The sequence below is a fragment of the Nilaparvata lugens genome, chromosome 4 (genome assembly GCF_014356525.2).
Source record: "Nilaparvata lugens isolate BPH chromosome 4, ASM1435652v1, whole genome shotgun sequence".
Lineage (NCBI taxonomy): Eukaryota > Metazoa > Arthropoda > Insecta > Hemiptera > Delphacidae > Nilaparvata > Nilaparvata lugens.
Window position 1 is genome coordinate 14,555,677 of NC_052507.1, and position 23,288 is coordinate 14,578,964.

The 23,288-nt window shown below is 35.3% G+C and overlaps 1 protein-coding gene across 1 annotated transcript in view; it reads right to left on the bottom strand.

The window, feature by feature from the left end:
* Positions 1-23,288, bottom strand: part of LOC111046108 (myosin-VIIa) — a 154,900-nt gene that overhangs the window by 56,119 nt on the left and 75,493 nt on the right. The window contains exon 3 of the mRNA XM_039425684.1: positions 18,964-19,026. Coding sequence (XP_039281618.1) covers positions 18,964-19,026 — 63 coding nt within the window. The remainder of the gene's footprint in view (positions 1-18,963; positions 19,027-23,288) is intronic.

Here is a 23,288-nt window from a genome sequence, read left to right on the forward strand (position 1 = left end):
TTTAGGTGACATTTATTTTCTTTCTTTATTTTTATTTTTTGGAATTCAACCTGACTTATTTCTACATTCAAGAACTCATAAATATTATCTACCCACCGACATGATGAATGAACTGTTATGATGAACGATTATACCTTTACTCAAGGAATAATAGCCTCAGAACCAGTGCATGAATTCACATGATGGGTATTCATTAACACAGAGGCAGTTTGAACTATGAAAAATGTAGATAGCATTTCCAAGTCATATACTGTTTTATGGGATATTTCTAATGGTCATGAGCTGCTATCAGAACGAATGAGATGGCCTCAAACCACGAAAAAAGACACGATGACTACTTCATTGATGCGTTCCTGCTGAATGGTATCGATGGAAAATGATGGGAAATTGAATTTCCTATCGAGACACACCGTACAAGAACGAATAACACTGATGAATGAATTTGAATAGCCGATATTATCGACAGATGGTTGGCGAGTGAAGAGAGATGAGGTGGAGAGGAGTGGAGGGGTGGGGAGTAGAGGAGAGAAATGGGGAAGGAGAGAGTTTTCCCATTTTCCTGTCACTGATGGATGGTTTTGCGATTTTTATTTGCAAATACAGTAGCTGAACGGGGAATACTATACTAGAATTGATAGGGTGGGGAAACCCTCCTTTACCAACCCCTCCCACCTCTTTTCCGGCTGGCTCTTCAGCGAAATGAGTTCCGGAAAAGCGGAAAATTCTTTCGCCTTTTTCTTGCACGCGTTTGTGTTTTTTCTCAAGCTTGTGTTTTCTCGTGGCACGCCAAGAAGGAGGCCATCCATTGTGAGTCCTGACCACCTCACCCCCAATGATTGACAGCTGGCGAACGAAATTGAAGCCAATCAAAGTCAACACGCAGACTGAACTGAGTCAAGGCCACGGCTTAGCAGACCTTGGCTTCGATCAAGGTGATTTAAAGAGGAGTTCAAGTTTATCCTGAACCTTCACCTGATCTTCTCACAGCTTTGAAAGGGAACTTCTGAGACATGTTTCATAAATCATTGAAGTACAATCATAGGGAAACAATAGCGTAAGTAGATATCCCATGCTATAGGACGTTTATGTTGCAACTTTTACTGTTATCTCAAGCCGATTACTGTCGATTATTGTCGATTTTTACTGTTTTGGCCGGGCAAGAGTGTATGAACGGCACAATATGAGAGACTAACAGCGTCATAAAGCTTCACAGGAAAGAACTACGTGGACTATCAGCTTGAGATAACAGTAAAAGTTGCGACATAAACGTCCTATACCATGGGATATCTACTTACGCTATTGTTTCTCTATGGTACGATATCCCCTCAAATACCTGCAATCCTGTAATACAGGAAAAGCACTATGTGAATAACACTACGACCTATTCAATAAATTTATACCATTTTCGCTGAAAATTTTCACCCTATAGTTCTTCACCCCGTTCTTCACCTCCAGCCGTATTTTACAGATACTGTAGTTGATATAGATATTTAGAATGATAATTGTTTTTTTCCAATTGTCACATGTTTGTATTGTTTTGTGTTTTTGGTGAAATAAATTGAATTGAATAACATGAATTAAGAATTTCAAAAATAGAACAGCCCCTGAGAGTTGATTAACGAAAATGATATATGTTCTGTAATTATGAGCTTCCAATATACAATACTTTCCAATTTATGGAAAAGCATTTAGAACAATTATTTCCTATTTTCATGAAACCAGGTCTGAAAGGATTATGATCTCATGAGATGGAAAAAAATTGCATGGTTGCCTGTAAAGTTGGTATACGGGCGAAAGCTTTACGTGACAACGACTTTGAGTGGTAGAATAATTTTAATGTGAATATTCATTCCTATAGTAGGAAGAAGGATGAAATAATAGTAACAATTTAAAACATTTATTTATACAAAGAATTATATTTAAAACATTAATTTATACAAAGAATCTCGCACTGAATTTCATATTAACAAAATTTTATTCTTACCTTGATACCTTCACACATCCTCAACAAAATCACTCTGTCTCTCTCGCTCTTAGGCGGGCTAACTGTGCTCGATTCAATTTTTACATAGCAAGTCGCGCTCATTTTTTCAAGTTAAACAAATTATTATTGGCTGAGAAACTATTTATACTACTTTTATGATTGAAAACTACCACAACATTGTGATTACTACAACATAACCTATTCACTTATACTTTTTCACATAACCTATTCACTAAGTAGTGGCGCAGTCGCAGGAGATTGCTCCGTTTCACTCTCTCTCCAGGTGAATGCCTTTGGGCTGCTGCTGCGTTTTGCTAGCCACTGCTCCTATTCGTGCTCTTTCCAGACGACCGTGAACCGAAACGAACGCTCTCACTCGCTCTCATTGTGAGCGCATAACGTGGGAACGTAACGCAGTTTCTTGAAGTGTCACCCGGCAAACCAATTTATAAGACGTTGTCACGTCAATAAACTGAGTTAGATTATAAGTTGAAATATTTGTATTTAATACATTTTCAAAAATCTTTTTGATTTATGGAAAAGCATTAATTTAGAACAATATTATTTCCTATTCTCATGAAACCAGGTCTGGGGAGATTATGATCTCATGAGATGGAAATAAACTGAGCTAGATTATAAGTTGAAATATTTGTTTTTAATAAATAAATTTTTCTTGGATTACAGAAAAGGTGGAAATAATCATCTAGGAAAAGGTAATTGAATTGAACAATTGCCTTTATTGGTGGAGTTAGGACCCTAGGTCCTCTCTGCCACACAACCCTTAATATTGGATAACTAAAGTGGAAATGATCATCTAAGAAATGCTAATATAGAAATATTGTATAACTAAATTCCACTCATCTACACCAAGTGTATACTGTATTTCTAATATTCCAGGCCGTTTTCCATAGGCTGCCAGCAAACCAAACATGACTCTTAAGGTGCGTACAGATATACGCGCCGCGAACATGAACAATTCACTTTTAATCAGATGACTATATCTGTATTTTTACAGAAACGGTAAGATACAGATATAAAAAGCTTGGCATCAACTGATTAAAAGTTAATTTCTCATGTTCGCGGCGCGTATAACGGCCGTTTGCACAGTCAAAGCTTAAACTGAATTCAATCAGCTGGTGGCTTCAACTAAAAATGAACCACTTTATAAGTAACGAGACTTGATATGGATTTAATCCAGTTTAAAATGAAAATTAGTTTCAACTGATACTGTGCAAACGGCCCTAAGACGACATAATTTGCTAAAACTGTAAACCGTTATAATTGAACAAAGAATCTGCACCAAGCTGAATTAGGAGGCAGCTCCCTCATCTGGGAGGGTGACACTTCCGGCCTCCTCCTCAGAGGAGTAAAGCAGTTGCCTTCCTCCTCCACCCTTACAGGATGCAGCTTTCGGCTCGAGTGTACGTTGGCGAGTGGCGAGTGCATAATTTGCAGGAGTAATAATAATAGCGGATGAGGCCGATTGTTCCATCTTTCCTATTAGCCGTCGCTGAGTGGCTCGGCTTCTTGCAATCAACACAATTATTGACACAAGGACCCCTTTTGCCGCTCAACGCTCAACACGTGAGCTTGTCGCTATCAAATGGCTAACGCAGAAAAACAATATTGTCATCTTCAACCTGGTGAAGGTTATACATTGAACGCACTGTTGTTATTCATGTAGATACAACATTATATCTTGTCATCATCATCATCATCATCATCATCATCATCATCAAATCAATTATCTCCATCTTGGAATAAGTGTAATTAGTGTGAACTTGAGTGTTTAAAATTTCACTATGACGAAATCTATCCAGTACAAGATAATTCATCAATGGTCATGTATTGATAGAGAATTGAATTGAAATTGCATTTCGTCTGCATAAAAGCAAACGCACACAGCAACAGACGGACGAATGCAAACAGGCGGAGGAAAAATCCCTTCCCGAATGTTGTAAGGCACAAAGAGATCCGTCGGTCACGTCTGCATGCAGATTTTTCATTTTTTCCGTCTGTCTGCTGTTGTGTGCGTTTTTCTCAACAGGGGAAAATTCTTTACTATGCTTTGTGGGATTCAAAGATTTGAGAAGTTACAACTGGTTATTGTTGATACCCTGAATCTGTCATCAAACAATAATTTTGGGTAACAGAAGATTGAAAAATAAAATCAAATCAAATCAAATTTTTATTCTCACAATTTACAAATAATACAGTACAGTTACAGTACATTTATATATACCCTTACGTTATGAGAGACTCACATGTAGGCAAAAGCCTGTGTTTGTGAGAGCCTGGCGTAATTCGCTGAATTTTAAATCGATAAACTAAATTATGAAAATTGATAGTATATTAAACTAAATTGAGAAAAATACAGATTGAAAAAAAGATATGAGTAAATGTTGATATTATAGGCAGAAAGACAAATAATTGGCTGCAGAAACAGCCAGTTATAATTAATGACTAAAAGTTAGTAAAACTAAAAGGTAGATACACTATAGCAATGCAAATAGGTTTGTTTGTAGTGATTAAAATCACAAATACTCTAAAACTGCGTTTACACCAAAGTCGTCAACAAAATTTGTCCTATGATAATCATTATTATTGGAAACTCAGTTGACAACTCTGGTGTAAACACGGCTTTACACTATTTCCTGAATTTAATGGAGATTGTGTAATAAGAAAGACAATACATACACTAGAAGTTCTGTGAACAGTAGACCTCACGCAGTATTTTCATCCACAAGTTCCTGTTTGAAACTATAGACCTTATGGAAATACAGCAATAGACTGGCTTCTCCACACATCTGTGTAATCACTTGTTTGCTGATTTATGATGAATAATTCTATAGTCTGGTTTTTACTCTAATATTGGTGTATGAAGTAGGCTCCTTTTTACTTTCCTTGCCCTATTAACATAAGTAAGGAAAGTATTGCTTGTCGAAAAAAATTAAGGTACCCCAATTCCCAAATTTCTATACGTTTCAAGGTCCCCTGAGTCCAAAAAAGTGGTTTTTGGGTATTGGTATGTATGTATGTGTGTGTGTGTGTGTGTGGTGTGTGTGTGGTGTGTGTGGTGTGTGGTGTGTGTGTGTGTGTGTGTGTGTGTGTGTGTGTGTGTGTGTGTGTGTGTGTGTGGTGTGTGTGTGTGTGTGTGTGGTGTGTGTGGTGTGGTGTGTGTGTGTGGTGTGTGTGTGTGTGTGTGTGTGTTGTGTGTGTGTGTGTGGGTGTGTGGTGTGTGTGTGTGTGTGTGTGTTGTGTGGTGTGTGTGTGTTGTGTGTGTGTGTGTTGTGTGTGTGTGTGGTGTGTGTGTGGTGTGTGGTGTGTGTTGTGTGTGTGTGTGTGGTGTGTGTGTGTGTGGTGTGTGTGGTGTGTGTGTGTGTGTGTGTGTGTGTGTGTGTGTGTGTTGTGTGTGTGTGTGTGTGGTGTGTGTGTGTGTGGTGGTGTGTGTGTGTGTGGTGTGTGTGTGTGTGTGGTGTGTGTGTGTGTGTGTGTGTGTGTGTGTGTGTGTGTGTGTGTGTGGTGTGTGTGTGTGTGTGTGTGGTGTGTGTGTGGTGTGGTGTGTGTGTGTGTGTGTGTGTGTGTGGTGTGTGTGTGTGTGTGTGTGTGTGTGTGTGTGTGTGTGTGTGTGTGTGTGTGTGGTGTGTGTGTGTGGTGTGTGTGTGTGTGTGTGTTGTGTGTGTGTGGTGTGTGTGTGTGTGTGTGTGTGTGAGTGTATGGGTGTATGTGCGTCTGTGTACACGATATCTCATCTCCCAATTAACGGAATGACTTGAAATTTGGAACTTAAGGTCCTTACAAGCAAACTGTTGGCAACTGTTGATTCTATTAAATCATTCACTATGAAGAGATAGCAGACTTCTGTGTCTGCAGCGTTATTGCCCTGTCACCAGCTGGCTTAGATCTTTGAATAGTAAATGCGCGTGAACACTAGCGTCAGTTGATCAATTTTCATAACGGCAAGGAAAGTTATGTGAGTGAGCCACACCAGATTTTTCCTTTTATATTATCCTTGAAATGAAAAATTTCCAAAAACCTTTTATATACTCGACGCGCAATTGAAAAAGGAACATACCTGTCAAATTTCATGAAAATCTATTACCACGTTTCGCCGTAAATGCGCAGCATTTAAACATTCGAACATTCAAACATTCGTACATTTAAACATTAAGAGAAATGCCAAACCGTCGACTTGAATCTTGGACCTCACTTTGCTCGGTCGATAAAAAAACACAGAAGAAATAATATGTTCCCCTCTTCTGTGAAACAACTAGTCACAAGTTTTCAATCTTTCTATGGTGATGATGATCAATGATGATGAATAATGAAAATAGAGGTGATAATTGAAAAACATCAAGCTTGATTGCTCCATCAAAATGATCATCGTACTTTCGAGCTATTGAGAACGAAAATCAAATTAATTAATTCCTATTTAATGGTAGTTTTTTGTGAGCCAGAGGTGTAATAGGAGCTGTTTATTCCGACATCATAATGTTTGATCAGCTCCGATCAATAATCGTGTTTTGCCCAGGTAAACAAACATCTGTCTCTCACAAGCCACCAGCATTGTTGACTTTGCAGCTTTTAACTTTCAAACTGTCAAATTAGATGGAGCGAAGTTGATAACGTCCCTGACTGCATTGATCAACAATCTCCCCTGGAACTGTGTTGTTGAATTATCGTTAAATTTTATGCATCATAACTTCAATAATGAACCTATCATTATTGGCTTTTTGTGTAGTTGAGTTTATCAGAGATTGAAAAATCGAGTAACAACCGAAACCTGTCTTTCTAACTATCAATAAATATGTGGTTTTTGACAATTTCTTAGTCTTTTTATTTAATATCATTATTGGGTTTACGTTACCGACTTACGGTGCAACAATAAAATGGATATTTATTCATAGACAATACATACAATTAAGGAAAAAACAACAGTCTATAACCTATTTCATGAAAGCATGGAAACAGAAAAGAAATTGTATACTCAGGGGCTGGATTTGCAAATTATAGGCCTGTGACCCGAGAGTCCTGTTCAATGGGCGCAAACTCCCAGCGAACACAATGACAAGATAAATAAATAAGCCTATCTACAAATATACATAAATTAACATATTTCTTGAACTGATTAAAACGTAGATGGAACAAAAACAAACATTTCCATCAATCTTTGGGTAATTTGAGAAGTATAGAACGAAGAAAATATTAAATAAACTTACAACGATAATAATAGGTCAATAAAACACTGAAAACCCATAGACTAAATGCAATGAATAGAAAAAATACAAGAATCTAAGATAGCCTAATTGGTTGAATTCTCTTTCACCCCACTCAACTCCTATTGGCTGTCAGGACGACTTCGCCTTTTCAATGAAATCGCTTCTCTCTTATTGGTTACCTTGTGATTGGTGAAACTCTCTTCCTCTCCCACCTCACGTAGTTCCAATTGGCTTTCTCCATGTGAACGAAACACTGCCCTCTCATTGGTTTGCTTGTGATTCAACCTCAAAAACGAGCGGTTGGAGAAATGTTATAGGCTTACAGTCGTATAAATTGTAAATCCGGCTCTAATACATATATTATTATTTCTGTTAGTTGAATCTATTTATTATATTCATTTATATATTTTATTATATTTCTTAGATGAAGTTAATATATTTCATTATTTTGACGTGCTTATACAATGTAAAGTTGCTCTGGCAATAAAGAATCTTGAATCTATTTCCGATTGTTAATAATACGTTATTTCAGTCATTATACTAAAGTATACAACTATATTTTCTGTTATTTTCAAAGTTTCATCATTCAAATTTGATTATTGATCTATTCTCATTGTCATTATTCATTGAATGGGGCACTTTTTCCTAAGCGATTCAAGTGCTTCCGTAAAGCCTTGGATATAGGAAATTCTTATGGAAAATAGGAATTCAACACTGTGATTGAATCATATGAATAAGATTTTGGTAAGGCAAAGTTAGCGAGAAAACCCTCAAGTAATGGATAGTGTAGGTAAAAGTGAATGCCAGTTTGAAACAAGCTTGGAATAAACCTTTCAACTTGTCAAATGGAAAACCGAGCGATCGCTTAACATGAAAGCACGACATGAACGAATTATCCGGAATTTATTCTGTTGAATTTCAACCTACATCATGCAAACTTTCAGTATTTAATGAAACGAAACTTTATGGCTCTTTGTAAATTTCATTCCTCATCATCTAGCAAGCAATTTAATGTATATTTTATTACTCCTTGATATTTGGCAGAGTTCATAATATCCGAAAACATCCGGAATTGTTGAAACTGGATTAATAAGCATGCTATTCTCAAATTCCAACCTCTAATGAAAAGCCGGCTTGGTTTATTATTATTATAAGTGACATCTATACGTTGTATTTTACATAAACTATCTTATGCTATTCCAAAATACTATTCAAGACACTTGAATAGCCTAGATAAATTTTCCAATCTCTAAATTTCTAGTATAATAGTTGGTTATGAAGTTTAGACATGAGGATAGCTTCGCTTCAATATTGGTTGACCTTCTGTTATCTATCAGTATATAGGATCTATATTATAATTTATTCTTTATCATTTATACAATAAGAAAATTATAGGGAGAGAAAAAATAAGGTAACCTTGTGATATTCCTCTCCCAAATTTAGATAAGGTTACACATAGTCCGAAATAGGTTAAGTAAATTTTTGTTATCTTTATAAAAGTGTTCTCATAACCTCATTTGGAGTATTTTTATCAAAATTAGGGAGAGGAACAGTTTTGGGTTTATCCTGTTGATTCTCTCCCAATCATTAATTTGATGTTGTGATTAAGGAATGTAATAAATGTAATGTAATAAGTCTTGTAGTTCTTCAATTCACAAAATTTATCTCCTAGGAATAAACCAAACATCCAAAGAACGTTATTTTCCTCATCAGGTGATTCAGAAACAGAAGCTTTTCGGCTATAAAGAGTTTTCCTGGACATTATTGCAGGTGTTCTCCAAAGCAATGAACGCACTTTACTCCCTTGTGTGAAGCAAACATCAAGAGAAAAGTTTTCGGATGATAGCGTCGAAACCTATCAAGCCCACTCAAATGGCACTTGAAATTGAAAGAAAAGCGCAATAAGGTTATCTGGAAAGAGTGTTATTAGAGAACAAAGGAAGCCATACTGAATGTAAAGTATGCTCAAGGTAACCTACAAAGGAACTGTTGAACCATCCGCTATACTTACAATACATGAAGGGAAAATGCCTGATGAATTCGAACACGAACGCAGCAGAGGTCTGATGACAAAGGATGAAAACAAGTGGAAGAAAAGAAAAAAACGAGCTTTGCAATAGTAAACGCATCCTCGAAATTACTCGAAAGGAAATAATGTTTCTCGGAAAACGGAGTGGGAGCAACGTTTCATGATCAGATGGAGCAACGAATTCTGGGAAACGGAAGGGTTGATTTTCAATTTATTTGAGTGAGCCTTGAAAATGTGATTAGGGTACACACTCTGTTTATCATTGAGGATAATAGCATGCTTCATCATTCGGAACTGTGTCAAGTGTCAAAGGTTTTTAATACAAAGAAAGAGTTTCTCCAGTTCTTCCCTCGTAATTCTTTTTTATGTGGGATGATGCAAATGATAATAATGTTCGGCTTTTTCTTTTGATTGGAGCTTCGAGGGATTTTTCTACTCTGATAAGTGTGATCAGATAGAATGTTTAGTTAGTCTATGTTGTGATTTAGAATAAGTAGGGCCGAGGCAGTATCATGTTCTCGATAAACAGAGCTGGGGACAGATAGCTTTGTAACATAAGGGTGGTGAGACAATTCAAATAAATGCTAATAAGAATTTAGATTGAAAGTTGAATGTGAATTTACATTTTCTATAAAATATGAATATTATTTCCAAATTATTGAGAAATATATCAAAATTGATTTTAAACAAATAATATATTGTTAGAATTGAAATAATATCTATTTCAGATAATAACCCATTTGATTTATCGATTCAGTTGATCAAAGTGTACTTGTTCAAAGTACTAAAATGATACTTGAAGAATAGAAACCATTTTGAGGGAATTACAAATAATTATTGAAACCACAGATTTAAACTAAACAATTTGAGATACCTTTTTCTTTGTTACACCTTTATTAATAAGATGAACGCTTAAATATGGAGCAGCAGAATATATAATTATTATAGTGTAGATGAAGCCCTACGATTGGCTGTCAGTTGTTGAACAATCAAGTTTGAGATCTGTCATTGTCGGAAACAAGCCACACCTACAATTTTACAATAATTATAATGATAATGTTTAGAGTTATATTTTGTATTTTCATGTTTACTGGTTTGGATATTTTATCATATTCTCCATTTCGTTTTGTCAGTTACTTTGTATGTCTTCATTCCTTGTTGCTCAACGGTTCTCAAGCCCATATTTTGAATAATTAAGCGTATCCAGTCTAGACCAATGACAGTAGAGCTCAACCTTCATTGGTAAACAGTTAATGACCAATCATAGGGCTTCACCCATACTTTTAATACTTCAAATTGTGGAATTTCTTATCTTCAATGAATTAGTGGTTTTGGCAATAGCAAGTCGTTTTCATTCGATATGGATATCTACCTGCGCATGTCTAATCTCGGCCAATGACTGAGAGCTCAACCTTGATTGGTTAACAAACATCCAATCGCAGGGCTTCATCCACAATATATTCTGCTGTTCGATGTTTAAGCTATCAGTTCAAAATATATTGATAATGCTTGACAACACAGGAAGGTCATACAAATAAGTAGTTTCTAATAGGTTCTAAAACTGAGTAGGAGATGTATGAGATGTTGATGTTTAAGTTTTCAGTTTAAAAGTAAAGTGATTGATAATGGTGAACAACCGAAACTAGTATCTCAAATTTGTTTTAATAAATCAGTGGTTATGACAATATCAAGTAGTTTTCATTCATCATGAATATCTACCTCAGCATCGCCATCGCCTTTACAATAACACAGAAAATTAGATTATCTACTCTATATTCATAGAAAGAACATTTCATGCAGAATAAATCATTATGTTTTTTCTAAAATTTCAGCCGATTCGAAGAAAAGAAGGCTGTTGTAGGGTATCAATAAAAAAATATAATTCTTCCACAGAGAAGAAACGAGCATCCATCCAATGAACAGTTTAATATTGCAAGATATTAAATATATAAACAGTATTAGGAGAGTGGGTGCCCTGGCAGTAGGCGATACCGTCTTATCGAATCAAGACTCTGAGATAAGCGCCGTTCTAACGGTTCGATGACTAGATGCCAGATCTGCCAACAGAAATTAACGAGCTGCTCAATTACTTCCTGGTGGCTCGGAAACCACTCAAAACTGGTCGGTAAACTCATGTCCTACCTCCACCCCTAACATTATCCAAACACAAGCACAGGGCCTCTGTGTGCATAATTCTAAGGAAAATACTAGGCTACATAGGGCTCGTAATATAGGCTACTTTGATATGACTCTCAATTTGTTCTCTTCGGAATATGTTGGCTTGATTTTTCAAGTGTACGTAGGACTATTGTGAGGTCTAGAAGAATATCAATCCCTTATAAACCCTGGTGAATTGTGTGGATCGGCCTTCATTGGCTCAGTGTATCATTATCTCGACAAGCATGACAACTCTTTCAACTGTTGACAGACTCATTACAGAGATCCATGTATTGAAAAAACAAGTGTCCAAAAATATTACAATCGTTACTGCATGGCACTAAAAGGATTTGAGTGCAACATAAATTAGGGTTATCATAATGCATCCAGAAATAAATTGAGAGGTTTACTTTGAAATGTCAAGAGCACTTAGCCACCAATTAATATAGATTAGAAACTGTAGTAGTAAGGGCATGTGTTTATCCGTCGATCATGTGTGCCCTGTGCAGCTGACTGCTTGTTGCAGAGATCCTTCATAAGTCACAGTCACACTGATCCAGTGAGGGTTAAAGATGGGTGTGTCAGAGCCATCGTGCGCACCCTAGCGGGAGTCTGGAGAACTAGCAGATCAATATTGCAGCACGTGACCAACACGCGGCGCGGCGCCCGCTGCTGAATGCAGTTTCAACGTCACCAGTTGAGGTTATCTCCAGAGTTGGGGGTCTTATCGCGCGTGGCGGGAATTTCAAAATGCTCCAGCCAGCACACCGATTAACGCTTCGCATTTTCACCGCCCTCGTCTCCCTTCTAATAATTTCACCATCACCTCGACACAAAGCCTTTGCTTTTGTAGTCAGTCAGCTCTCAGGTCTACACTTTGATGACGATAAGACTTGAATGTCTAAGCACTTCGGTGCCATAAGCATGCGGCTGTGTTTTATGACAGAATGATGGAGTCTTCTGGTTGATGATGATCTAAAAAATAATGATGATCCTTTGCGAAACATCTTCTTCATCTAAATTTTTCTGATAAGGATAAAATATACATCGAAATATCAGCGTATTTATGTAATCAACAAATTTTATCAGCATACTAATTGGACAATTAAATTAAAAATTACACTCCGTGATAGTACTTTCAATAGAAAAAAATATTTAACTAAATTCAATAGAAATGGCACAGCGTCAAGATTATTATTTATGTTTATCGAAGTTTTTTTTTTAATAAGGTGCATTAAAATTTCACGGTAATGGAAGTGGTACGTGAAAAGAGATTTGAAAGCTGTTAAGATAGCTTTTTTGCTAAAATAGGTGTTAAAATTGCTTAAAGCTGTTATATTTCTGAGGTAGTAACGAAAAATGCATGTTTTCCTTGGATTGTATCAACTTATGATCATAATGAGGGAATTTTTTTTTAAAGATTAATGATAGTATGCATTGATACATTCAATATTAAATATTGTGAATATTTTTCTGATGAGAATCTGAATCAATCCGAAGATGCTTCAAGGAATCGAGAAGAGCAAATTACAAAATGAAGAATTATAACAGCGTACTGTAACTGATTGATACTAATAAGAATCCTGAACTTTCAAAAACAGTTTTTTGATGATTAAAAAATATTTAGGGGAATTCAAAATTGAAAATTCATATAGATTTTTGTGTGTGTATGGTTATGTTAGTTTCTCCTATACTGGTCTATCTAGAATAATTATTAGAAAAAAAGCAAAAGGAAGTTTTGATTTGGCCTGGTTTCCAATATTCCAATCATGCTGATTTGATGAATACATGAGAATGGATAGAACAAAGAATTTTTGAAACACACATAAAACAAGTGTTATTATTTTGTTGAACTTCATAGCGTATTATGCGACAATTATTTGATAATTTTCCGCATCTCTTTAGTGAACAGCGTACGGTACACGTGAAACCAGAGATTAAATATACTTAGATCTCCTCTCTGGTGAAACAGTGGACCCTCAATATTGACACAAAAACCAAGACACGCTCCAGGCTTCCGTCTCACGTAGTACAGGGCACATCCTGTCGCTTGTATCATTCTATGGCACACCTGCCTCCTTCTATATTTCTCAAAGCTGGCAAGGAAAGGACCTCTCTTCACTCCATTGGCACACACCTGTCACTGTATATGGGGCCTACAACAGTGCAGAGTGGAGAGCTGAGTCTACAATAATTCACATGACGCATAATTTCCGTCACTAGACTGGAACAAAATAGCCCATTCCAGACGATTTTTGGAAGATAACATGAAGCAATATTTATAGCTACAAACTGAAGTTCTTTGTTGCAGAGAATTATTATTTAGACCTGTTATCATGATGAATCAATGAACAGCAACCACAAGATTCTCTAGTTCAGGATAGAATCAATATCCTACACAATGAAGGATAAAAAGTGATTAAGTCTTAAAAGTGATTATAGCTTATGCATATACATATAATATCTTCGAAATGATTTGAAATATCGATATGCGGTTTCCGCCATTCACTTTCTCTTGAAACTCCCTATTGAAATCATTATCGCATGACCACTTTCCTATTTTAAAAAATGAAGTTGCATTCAATATGGCGGATCCAAGATGCGGGCAAGATTCTAAAAGTCATTGTAAAGTAGTTTTTTCAATTTGAGTAGAATCCCCAATCACACCCACCATCAATTTACTTTTGTGTATGAGATATTAGATATTATGAGATATTTAAAGTCCGTTCTCGGACTTTTAAATGAATACTATGAATACTCATAACACATATGGAAAACAACGTTTCATTGATAAAGGAATCTGAAAAATTGGAAATTCAATTGAAAATTATAAAATAATATATTGCAAAATTATAATCTCAGGTGCAGTAGCCTACTATTGGAAAATTGGGAGGCTGATGTACTTCTATTAATCCACTTTTCAGTAATCAGAATAGTTTATGCTAATAAGTAACCTGAACATTGGTAAGAAGTTCTTCCAAATAAGACCAAACCGATCAAATCAATTCACAGATATGAACAACATGCATTGCTAAGGAACAAAAAATACACGAAAACAATAATGTCAATATTTTTCCCCACATAGACGAATCTGTGGATTATTTATAACCTATTTTATAATAAAGGAAAGAATTGGCTCATGCACGTACGGGATAAGAAATTCACGAATGACGCATCATCACGTCTGAACTACTGGACTGACTAACTTGAAAATTTTCCTAAAGATTGTTAATTTATAGAGGGTGGTTATAAACCTATTTTTAATTCTTCAAGATTTCAGTAGGTCAAGTTTTTAGTTTTATCAATTTTATAATTAGACCCTTGCGAAGCACGGGTTACCTGCTAGTATTACCTGAATCTATCTCATCATTCCAGAAGAAGAAGAAAGTAGACTCAGTACTTTTTGAATGATGATGGGGGGGAGATAAAATTTTTTCCATCGCGACTGAAAGCAGATAAGAACAGAGTATTAAAAGTGTGGATCTGATATTTTATGGTGTCTGATTGTTGGTTGTAGTTCTGTCTAAAAATATAGGTATCGTGAATGGTTTCTGCTTACCTCCATCCATTATTTTCTAGGGAGAAGTAGACTGAGTTTAGTTACCTAGTAGGCCTCGTGAACGAATTCATCAATATTCTACAGGGTAATTTAGAATTGGACTGAGGTCAAAGTGTCGGTTTGACAGTTTCAGAGCCAATAGTGTTACTGCGTGAAGAAAGTACAAGTTATTTTCTTCTGCTCCACGTATTGTAGAGCCACAGATTCAATAATATGTTTATTTATGTTTATTCAAGACTGCTTCTTTAGTCTATGGTAGTTTTTTTGGAAACTTTACCAAGAATCTAAAGATCAATCTACCCATGAAGTTATGCAGTGTTCTACTTGAAGTCATTTTCAGGATTACAGCTTTGTAGAAACATTACTAATTATTTATCTTTTCCCCGGAAATTATCAGATGCTCCAGCTTCCTTTGAGTGCTTTGTTCACTAATGTCATCATTAGCTTGGTTCAAAGCTGCTTCAGAGCAAAAAGCTTCAATGCACATGTAATGACGCGAACTGGATCGAATTAGTGATACGCAACATTTCAGCTATAATTTCTAAACATAAGGGGAAGAGTGCATGCTTCCGTGTAATCACTTCTGTATGAACTGTAATAAACGTCTTGCTTTGATGATTTACTGATGCCTTCAATAAAAGACTACCTACGTTGCCCACCAGGTTCTCATTCCTCGCTTCAAATCTTGTAATCTTAGTTCATCTACAAGCACAATGGCACCATATTAGAGGTATTATGATAGTATGTGAGCCTGTGAGTTTACATCTTTACATCAACTTCAGACCTGGCTTTAGAATCAGTTCATTTGAACTATTATTTCGGTAACGAGGACCACCCATATAGGGAACAATAGAGATAATTTTCTGTGTTGTTTTGGTAGATCCTTCATAGAGAAACAATAGATATCATAGAGGAACAATAGCGTAAGTAGATATCCCATGGTATAGTGCGTTTATATCGCAACTTTTTCTGAAAGCCTCAAGCCGATTACTGTCGATTATTACTTTTTTGACCGGGTAAGAGTGTATGAACGGCACAATATGAGTGACTACCAGCGTCATAAAGCTTCACGGGAAAGAAATACGTGAACTATCGGCTTGAAATAACAGTAAAAGTTGCGACATAAACGTCCTATACCATGAGATATCTACTTATGCTATTGTTTCCCTATGACCATATTGATTGAAAAACACTAACTTGATTGTCAAAACCACCAATCAAATAACAGTTGTTTCCACAATTTGAAGAATAAAAATCTGGTGTGGCGCACTCACACAAATTTCCTTGCCGTTATAAAAATTGATCACCTGACGCTAGTGTTCCCGCGCATCTCAGGTCTACTATTCAAAGATTTGAGCCAGCTGGTGACAGGGCAATAACGCTGGAGACACACGAGGTGTGCTATCTCCTCATAGTGAATCATTTAATAGAATCAACAGTTGCCAACAGTTTTCAATAATTGGATAATCACATTTTCTCGAATTTCGAGCTTATTTTTAATTTTAAGTGAAAATGTTACTGGAAATTGATTGTAGAGATTAATTAATTCTCATTAATTTTCATGCTCAATCTTTTCCATTCGAAATTTTTTGTTTAAATTGTATCTGAATTCTGATAATTGAGAATCTAAAATCAAACTTTGCATAGATGGGGCGGAGCTCCTGAAATTTTTACAGATATGGGACTTGTGGCAGTTGATAGAGCTTATCGATGACTATTCTAGGTATAACTTTAATCAAATTCGTTGGAGCCGTTTTCGAGAAAATCGCGAAAAACCCTGTTTTTTACAACATTTCCGCCATTTTAGCCGCCATCTTGAATCGCATTTGATCGAAATAATTGTTCGTGTCGGATCCTTATAGTGTAAGGACCTTAAGTTCCAGATTTTAAGTCATTCCGTAAATTGGGAGATGAGATATCGTGTACACAGACGCACATACACTCATACACACACACACACACACACACACACACACACACACACACACACACACACACACACACACACACACACACACAGGCCAATACCCAAAAACCTCTTTTTTGGACTCAGGGGACCTTGAAACGTATAGAAATTTATAAATTGGGGTATCTTAATTTTTTTCGGAAAACAATACTTTCCTTACCTATGGTAATAGGGCAAGGAAAGTAAAAAGTATGGATGAAGCTCTACGATTAGTCAATAGCTGTTTACCAATGAAGGTTGAGCTGATAACCGTTGAACAACAACAAATGAAAGAAACTTTGTAAATAACCAAACCAAATGAATAATGTAAGAAAGAATGGAAGACAATACAAATTTAAGAGCCCGTGCAAAAAAACAAGGAAACAAATTAGACAAGAAAGAAAAAAGGGTAGAAATTGATATCAAGGAGAAGATGTCAAAGTCAAATTCAAAAGAAATATAACAAGAAGGTGAAATAACAAGAAGAGGCAAAAAATAATAATTTCTTATATTATCAATTTTATTCTGTAACTAAGTTCCTTTTTATTTGATGTTGTTTGACGGTTCTCATGACCATATTTGGAATGCTTGTGCGTGTCTTGTCCCGGCCAATGACAGTGGAGCTCAACCTTCATTGGTCAACAGCTTATAACCAATCGTTGGGTTTCACCCACACTACACTATAATAATATATTCTGCTGATCAATGTTCAAGCTTTTAGTTTACTACAAATTCATAATAGTGTAAAAACTCAAACTATATCTCAAATTCCTTTAATAAATTAGTGGTTTTGACAATATCATGTAGTTTCCATTCAATAAAGATAATATCAAAGACAATGCTGAATTTTCGAAAATTATTTTCGGAATATACACTTCAAATCACTAAAATGCTATATTTTCTCAATATATACTCTAAATCAATTCACTGTTTGTTCATAAATGGAAAAGTGAATTACAGACGTTCATAATAGCAGATATGCTTTCAAGTGAATTCAGTACGGTATGCTTTCAGTTAAATTCAAAATTACTAATCGATAAAAATTTATCACCACACTGTCATTGCATACTTTATATATTGTCAAAGTTGGATGATGGAGAGCATCCATTTTATTCTTTTTTTCAGTCCATTTTTAGGCTATAATTTCATCCATAAACCCAACCATTATGTTCAAATAAAAATAACAAGAAGTATACCAAAAATGTATCGAATGTATGTTGTGACCATGTGTACCAAAACTTTGAGAATATCTTGAATAAAATTCGGGTAAATGATCGCTTTCGACTGATAACAGCAACATTGAACGTTAACAAATTTGAATTCTACTGGATTAATTGAGAGTCATCTGATTACAAGGAGGATGGAGATAACTGTGACATGATCGTGATCAGGTAATTCCAATCGATCAATGAGCTAGCTTTCAACACGACTTTTCCTAGAAATAAACAAGGAAAAACGCGATGGTTGACCAATGGTGATTCAGAGCTTTCTTTGGTGGACCTCCAAAGTAGAATCTTCCACCTATCACGAATACTTGTTCACATAAAAATACAAGTTTAAATTAGTTTTAACTTCCAAGCCACATTAACAAACATATAAAATTTGGAATAAAAATACCCCCATGTGAATGAAAAAGAAAGTGAATCAAGGATGAAAAAATAGTATCAACTAATAAATGAAACCCTACGAATGAGACTTCCAAAAAAATTAAACGATGTTCAATGGTTACTACATGCTTTGAATGTTTATAATAGTTGAAAGTATACTGTACTACTACATGCTTTAACTACATGCTTTGAATGTTCATAATAGTTGAAAGTGCACTGTATAATAGAATAGAATAGAAGTTTATTTCATCGAAACAATTTCAAAATACAATAATTACACTTTTTATCAATTAAAAGACAATAGAGAGTACCATACAATAACTCAAATACTTTTATTATGGCAATAATTCACGTAATACCCTCTCCACCTGTGAGCAACCATATACAACAATGATAATTTATTTACCATAATGATAATACATTTTTATAACAGTTATAGAGGAAAATATTTGAATCAGCTCACCGTGGTATAGATATCCAGTTCCTTGTAAGGGTTGACAGCTACAAGAATGGTCCCAGTGTATGTCTGAGAGACAAACGTCAAGGATCATTCCGATTAATAAATTATAAATTACCGTAACATAATATGAAATTGCTTTATAATGGTTACAACAACATTTCATGCTATTCATAATCAATTCCTGGAGTTGGAGGATTTTATGTTAGTTCGCAACATAGTTTTTAGAGGTTCAGAATCAGGAGGTTATTACATTGTGAACCAATGAAAAAGATTGAAAGATGGAGATACATTAAATTCACAATATAATTCAAGATTACTCTCAAGAGCTTTATTTACAAGAGATACAATAAGAGAGTGGCTCGATTACTCTAGTTCAGAGTCATCAAGCTTATGTCATGCATTTGAGGGGTCACACAGCCCACCTCAAGCATCTACTGCTGTACCAGAAGAGAGCAATTCCAACTATTTTTCATAAGAGTCAGCAAGAGACTTGCAGACCTCTGTTTATTCGACTCAAAGTACTAACTGTATTCAACTTGTTTAAACTATGCTCTGTTCTGTATATAAAAAAGAACATGTCGTCTTATGTTCAACGGTCGCAGATACATAGTTTTAATACACGATCTGTTGCATCTTCCAAGATGTAGAACAGACAAGTCATATAAAACATGCTTTGTAGGTGGTGTCAATTTATTCAACAAGCTTCCTGCTGGAGCCAAGAATGTTTCTAATAAAGCTTTAAAAATGAAATTATTCAGTTATTTAGTAGAATGGCCTTATTACTCTATGGAAGAATTTTTGAATTCCAACTGTGATGTAACAATTTATTTTATAGTACCTGCCCAAATTGATTTGAATTGATGTATTTTTATATTTATATTTATAAAATTATTATTCTGTACTTGACAATTTATGTGTAAATTTATGTTTGACAATATCTTATATTCATGTATATGAATCTATGGATCAAATAGATGAATGGTTTAAGTAGAAATACTCGGAAGGTCAAGGGAAACTTGTGGCAGTGCAAGATTATTATGATTCTCACACAGGGGATGTGTAAGATAGGGTTGGTTGGTGGTCCCGGTTCTCGAGTTCCGGAATCAAAATGAACTGAGCACCAGTGACATTTCTTCAACCCCTGGACCCCCCTTCCATAACTCTCCCCCCTCCCACAACCCATTCCGGAATTCGAACGCTCGCTGATCTCATGGGAATTCCACTCAAATGCCAAACGACCACTATAACTTCCCAACGCGTGCCGTGCCGACTCTCACATTATCACTAGCAATAAACATACACACAAGCATGCACGCGTGCGCTCTCTCCAGCCAACAAATAATAATGAAAATTTGAGGATTAATAACGTATTTTATCTACAGCCCAGTTAATACCCTAAACATTACAACATAACAATCAATCCCAGAAAAGCTGTCTTTTCACAATGGTTTGTAAAAGATTGTCAGGACACAAGGATTGTCTTACCTGAGTTATTACACCAGTGTCAAAAATGACTTCATTCTTAGTATGAATCTATATAATAAGAGAGAGCAGTTTGTTCGTTTGTTCGCATCAAAACATGTCAACTTGTGGATTGCATACCGGAAAAACGTTTTTATTACGTCAAGTTTTCAGTTTGCAAAGTTTTAAAATAGACCCTTGCGAAGCACGGGTTACCTACTACTAAATAAATAAAATAAAAGGTGTGCTGATTTCTAAAGCCGCCTACACACTTCAAGACCAGATCTAAGACCAAGACCAGTTTTCAAACTTGTTGCATGATCTTGAATAATTATTATGATTCAATATATTTTTTAATGTGTGAGTTGTGGAGTTGTGTGAATCATTATTATGATTCAATATATTTTCAAATGTGTGAAACTTGTTTCACGTTGCTTCCATGATCTTGAATCATTATCATGATTCAATACTTTTTTTAATGGTGTGAGTTTGCTTTTATCATCAACCTTTTCAAAATTTCGTTAATCGTAAACTGTTGGTTTGTCTTGCTGTTAGTGAAAATTTGTAAATTGACTGTGCAAATAACTCAATTTAAAATCACTGGAGATTTGGATTAAAACATTTATTGAATGTACAACTTTCACTGGGCTTCGAAGTCTTTAATTTACAGTAATGAAATTCGATAATGATATAAGGGGTTTTAATATTACTATCGAATATTATGTCGTTTGTTTGTTTTTAAAAGCTAAAAGAAAATATTTTTTAATATTTTATAAATATATTTATAAATGTGTGAGTTGTGGAAATGTGTGAATCATTATAATGTATCAATAACTTTTTAAATGTGTGAGTTATGTGAAACTTGTTTCATGTTGCTTCCATGATCTTGAATCATTATCATGAGTCTTTCTTTGCGGAAGCTAATTTTTCTATATAAATGTAATTTATATTTATGTTTGTGAACTGTATTTTGAATGGAAATAAATTTGATTTGATTGAAAAAAATACCTTTTTTAATGGTTGAGAGGGTAAAACTATTTGCCCTCTATTTGCTATGTTTGAGAGAAAACAATACAGATGAACGGAGGATTAGCACAAGAAGAATGGGAGACAAGATAAATAAAATAAAATATAATACAGAAAATTGAAAAGAATAGGGTTGAGCTTTTGTTCGCGTGTGTGCGTGAGTGAGCAAGATAGACAGGGCAGTATGATTGAGAAGGAGGTAGGAAGAGGAAAAGATAACAGATGATGAATGAGAGGAAGTGAGAAACAAGATAAACCGATCTTGGATTAAGCAGCCAGCTGGTCTGTTGTTGGTGGATGGAGCCCCTCCACAGGCAGCTGTCTGCCACAAAACACCGATTTCCATCTCGATTACCAGGCAATTATGCCAAAAAAACACAACGCGGCCCCCTTTTGTTGATATTGTTGTAAAAGAGAACAATACAGATTTTTCCAGATCGGTGAGGTGTGCCTGTGCGCAATGCAGGTTCATGCACAACTGCCGCACATTTTCATCTACCATTCAAACGCACAATTCATCAATACGACATTCACTTTGCTGGAAAATTGTGAGGTGAGAATAAACAGTAAGCAATAAAAGTATAAATTCTTACTTTAGTTCCCACAACATGAAAATCAACAGTATCCAATAAATTCAAAAATCCTTGTGTTTTGCAAATTTAAAAAATGCGTTTTGCAAATAAATTTGAAAATTATCACTTGAGTTTCACAGAAATAACTAACAATATGCTGGTGCTAGGTGCCAGGTGCACTGTCTTCAACTGTCTCGCATCTTACATATAAATATAAATAATGCCATCATACTTATTTATAAGGGTAATTATTAAGGATGAAAATACAGTAAAAACAAAAAACATTACTTATTTCTAAATTCATCCCTATACATGATTATGTAAGTTTATAGCACTTAATAAATTGTTTTTGTCATAGTCATTCAATTCCAGCTGTTTTACATCCATGAAATCAAGCCGGTAAACAGCTGATTGTAGAACAAATAAACATATGATTCTCATTACAGCATACTGTACTGTAATAAAATTATATGTTTTCTTTACAGTCGAGTATGTTTCCTAGTTCCGAATTTGAAACAGCAAAACTGGTACGAAAACCGCCTTTTAGCGCTCCAGGTGCTAATTTTGTCAACTAGAGTCAAGAAATTCTTGATTGGAAACTTGTAAACTACGTTATGTTTATAGAATGCATGTAGTAATGTCAGCACAAACAGATAATGTTTTCTGTTTCTCAATTATTCTTTTCTGGATTATTATGACAAAAAAATAGTGTAAGTTACTTGGACGTGAATGTCTTTTGCAGTGCTCGAATGAAATTCTAGTCTCGGCTAACGCCTAGACTAGAAACATCATTCTTGCCTGCAAAAGGGCCCTTCCCGTCCTTGTGACTTAAGATACTATTAACAGCTAACAGGTCGTAAGAAACTTAGATTTTTGCTTCTCCTGAAAAATAGCTTTCCAGCACTTAAAACCTTCAATCAATTATCAGGTATATCAATTGTCATCAGTTATGAATTATATCAGGCATGGAAGCTATAATTTGTAGCTTATAGTAGCTTATAATTTATAACCTAAGCAAGCAACTTTGAAGTGAAGCATCACTAATGAAGAGCGCTCTTTTTTAGCATCTTGAAATTCGTTTCATAGTGTTCATCAACTTTTTTCCAGAGCCATAACTTCTAAATCAGCTCTCTCGTCGTTATGAGGTAAGAGAAGGATTATCTTGAAATCACAAAAATGAGCACCTTATAAGAAAATCTACCAGTAGTTCTCACATCTTTACAAGAAGTACCGTAAAGTGATTTAGAAAGCTTTTTACAGTTAGTAACA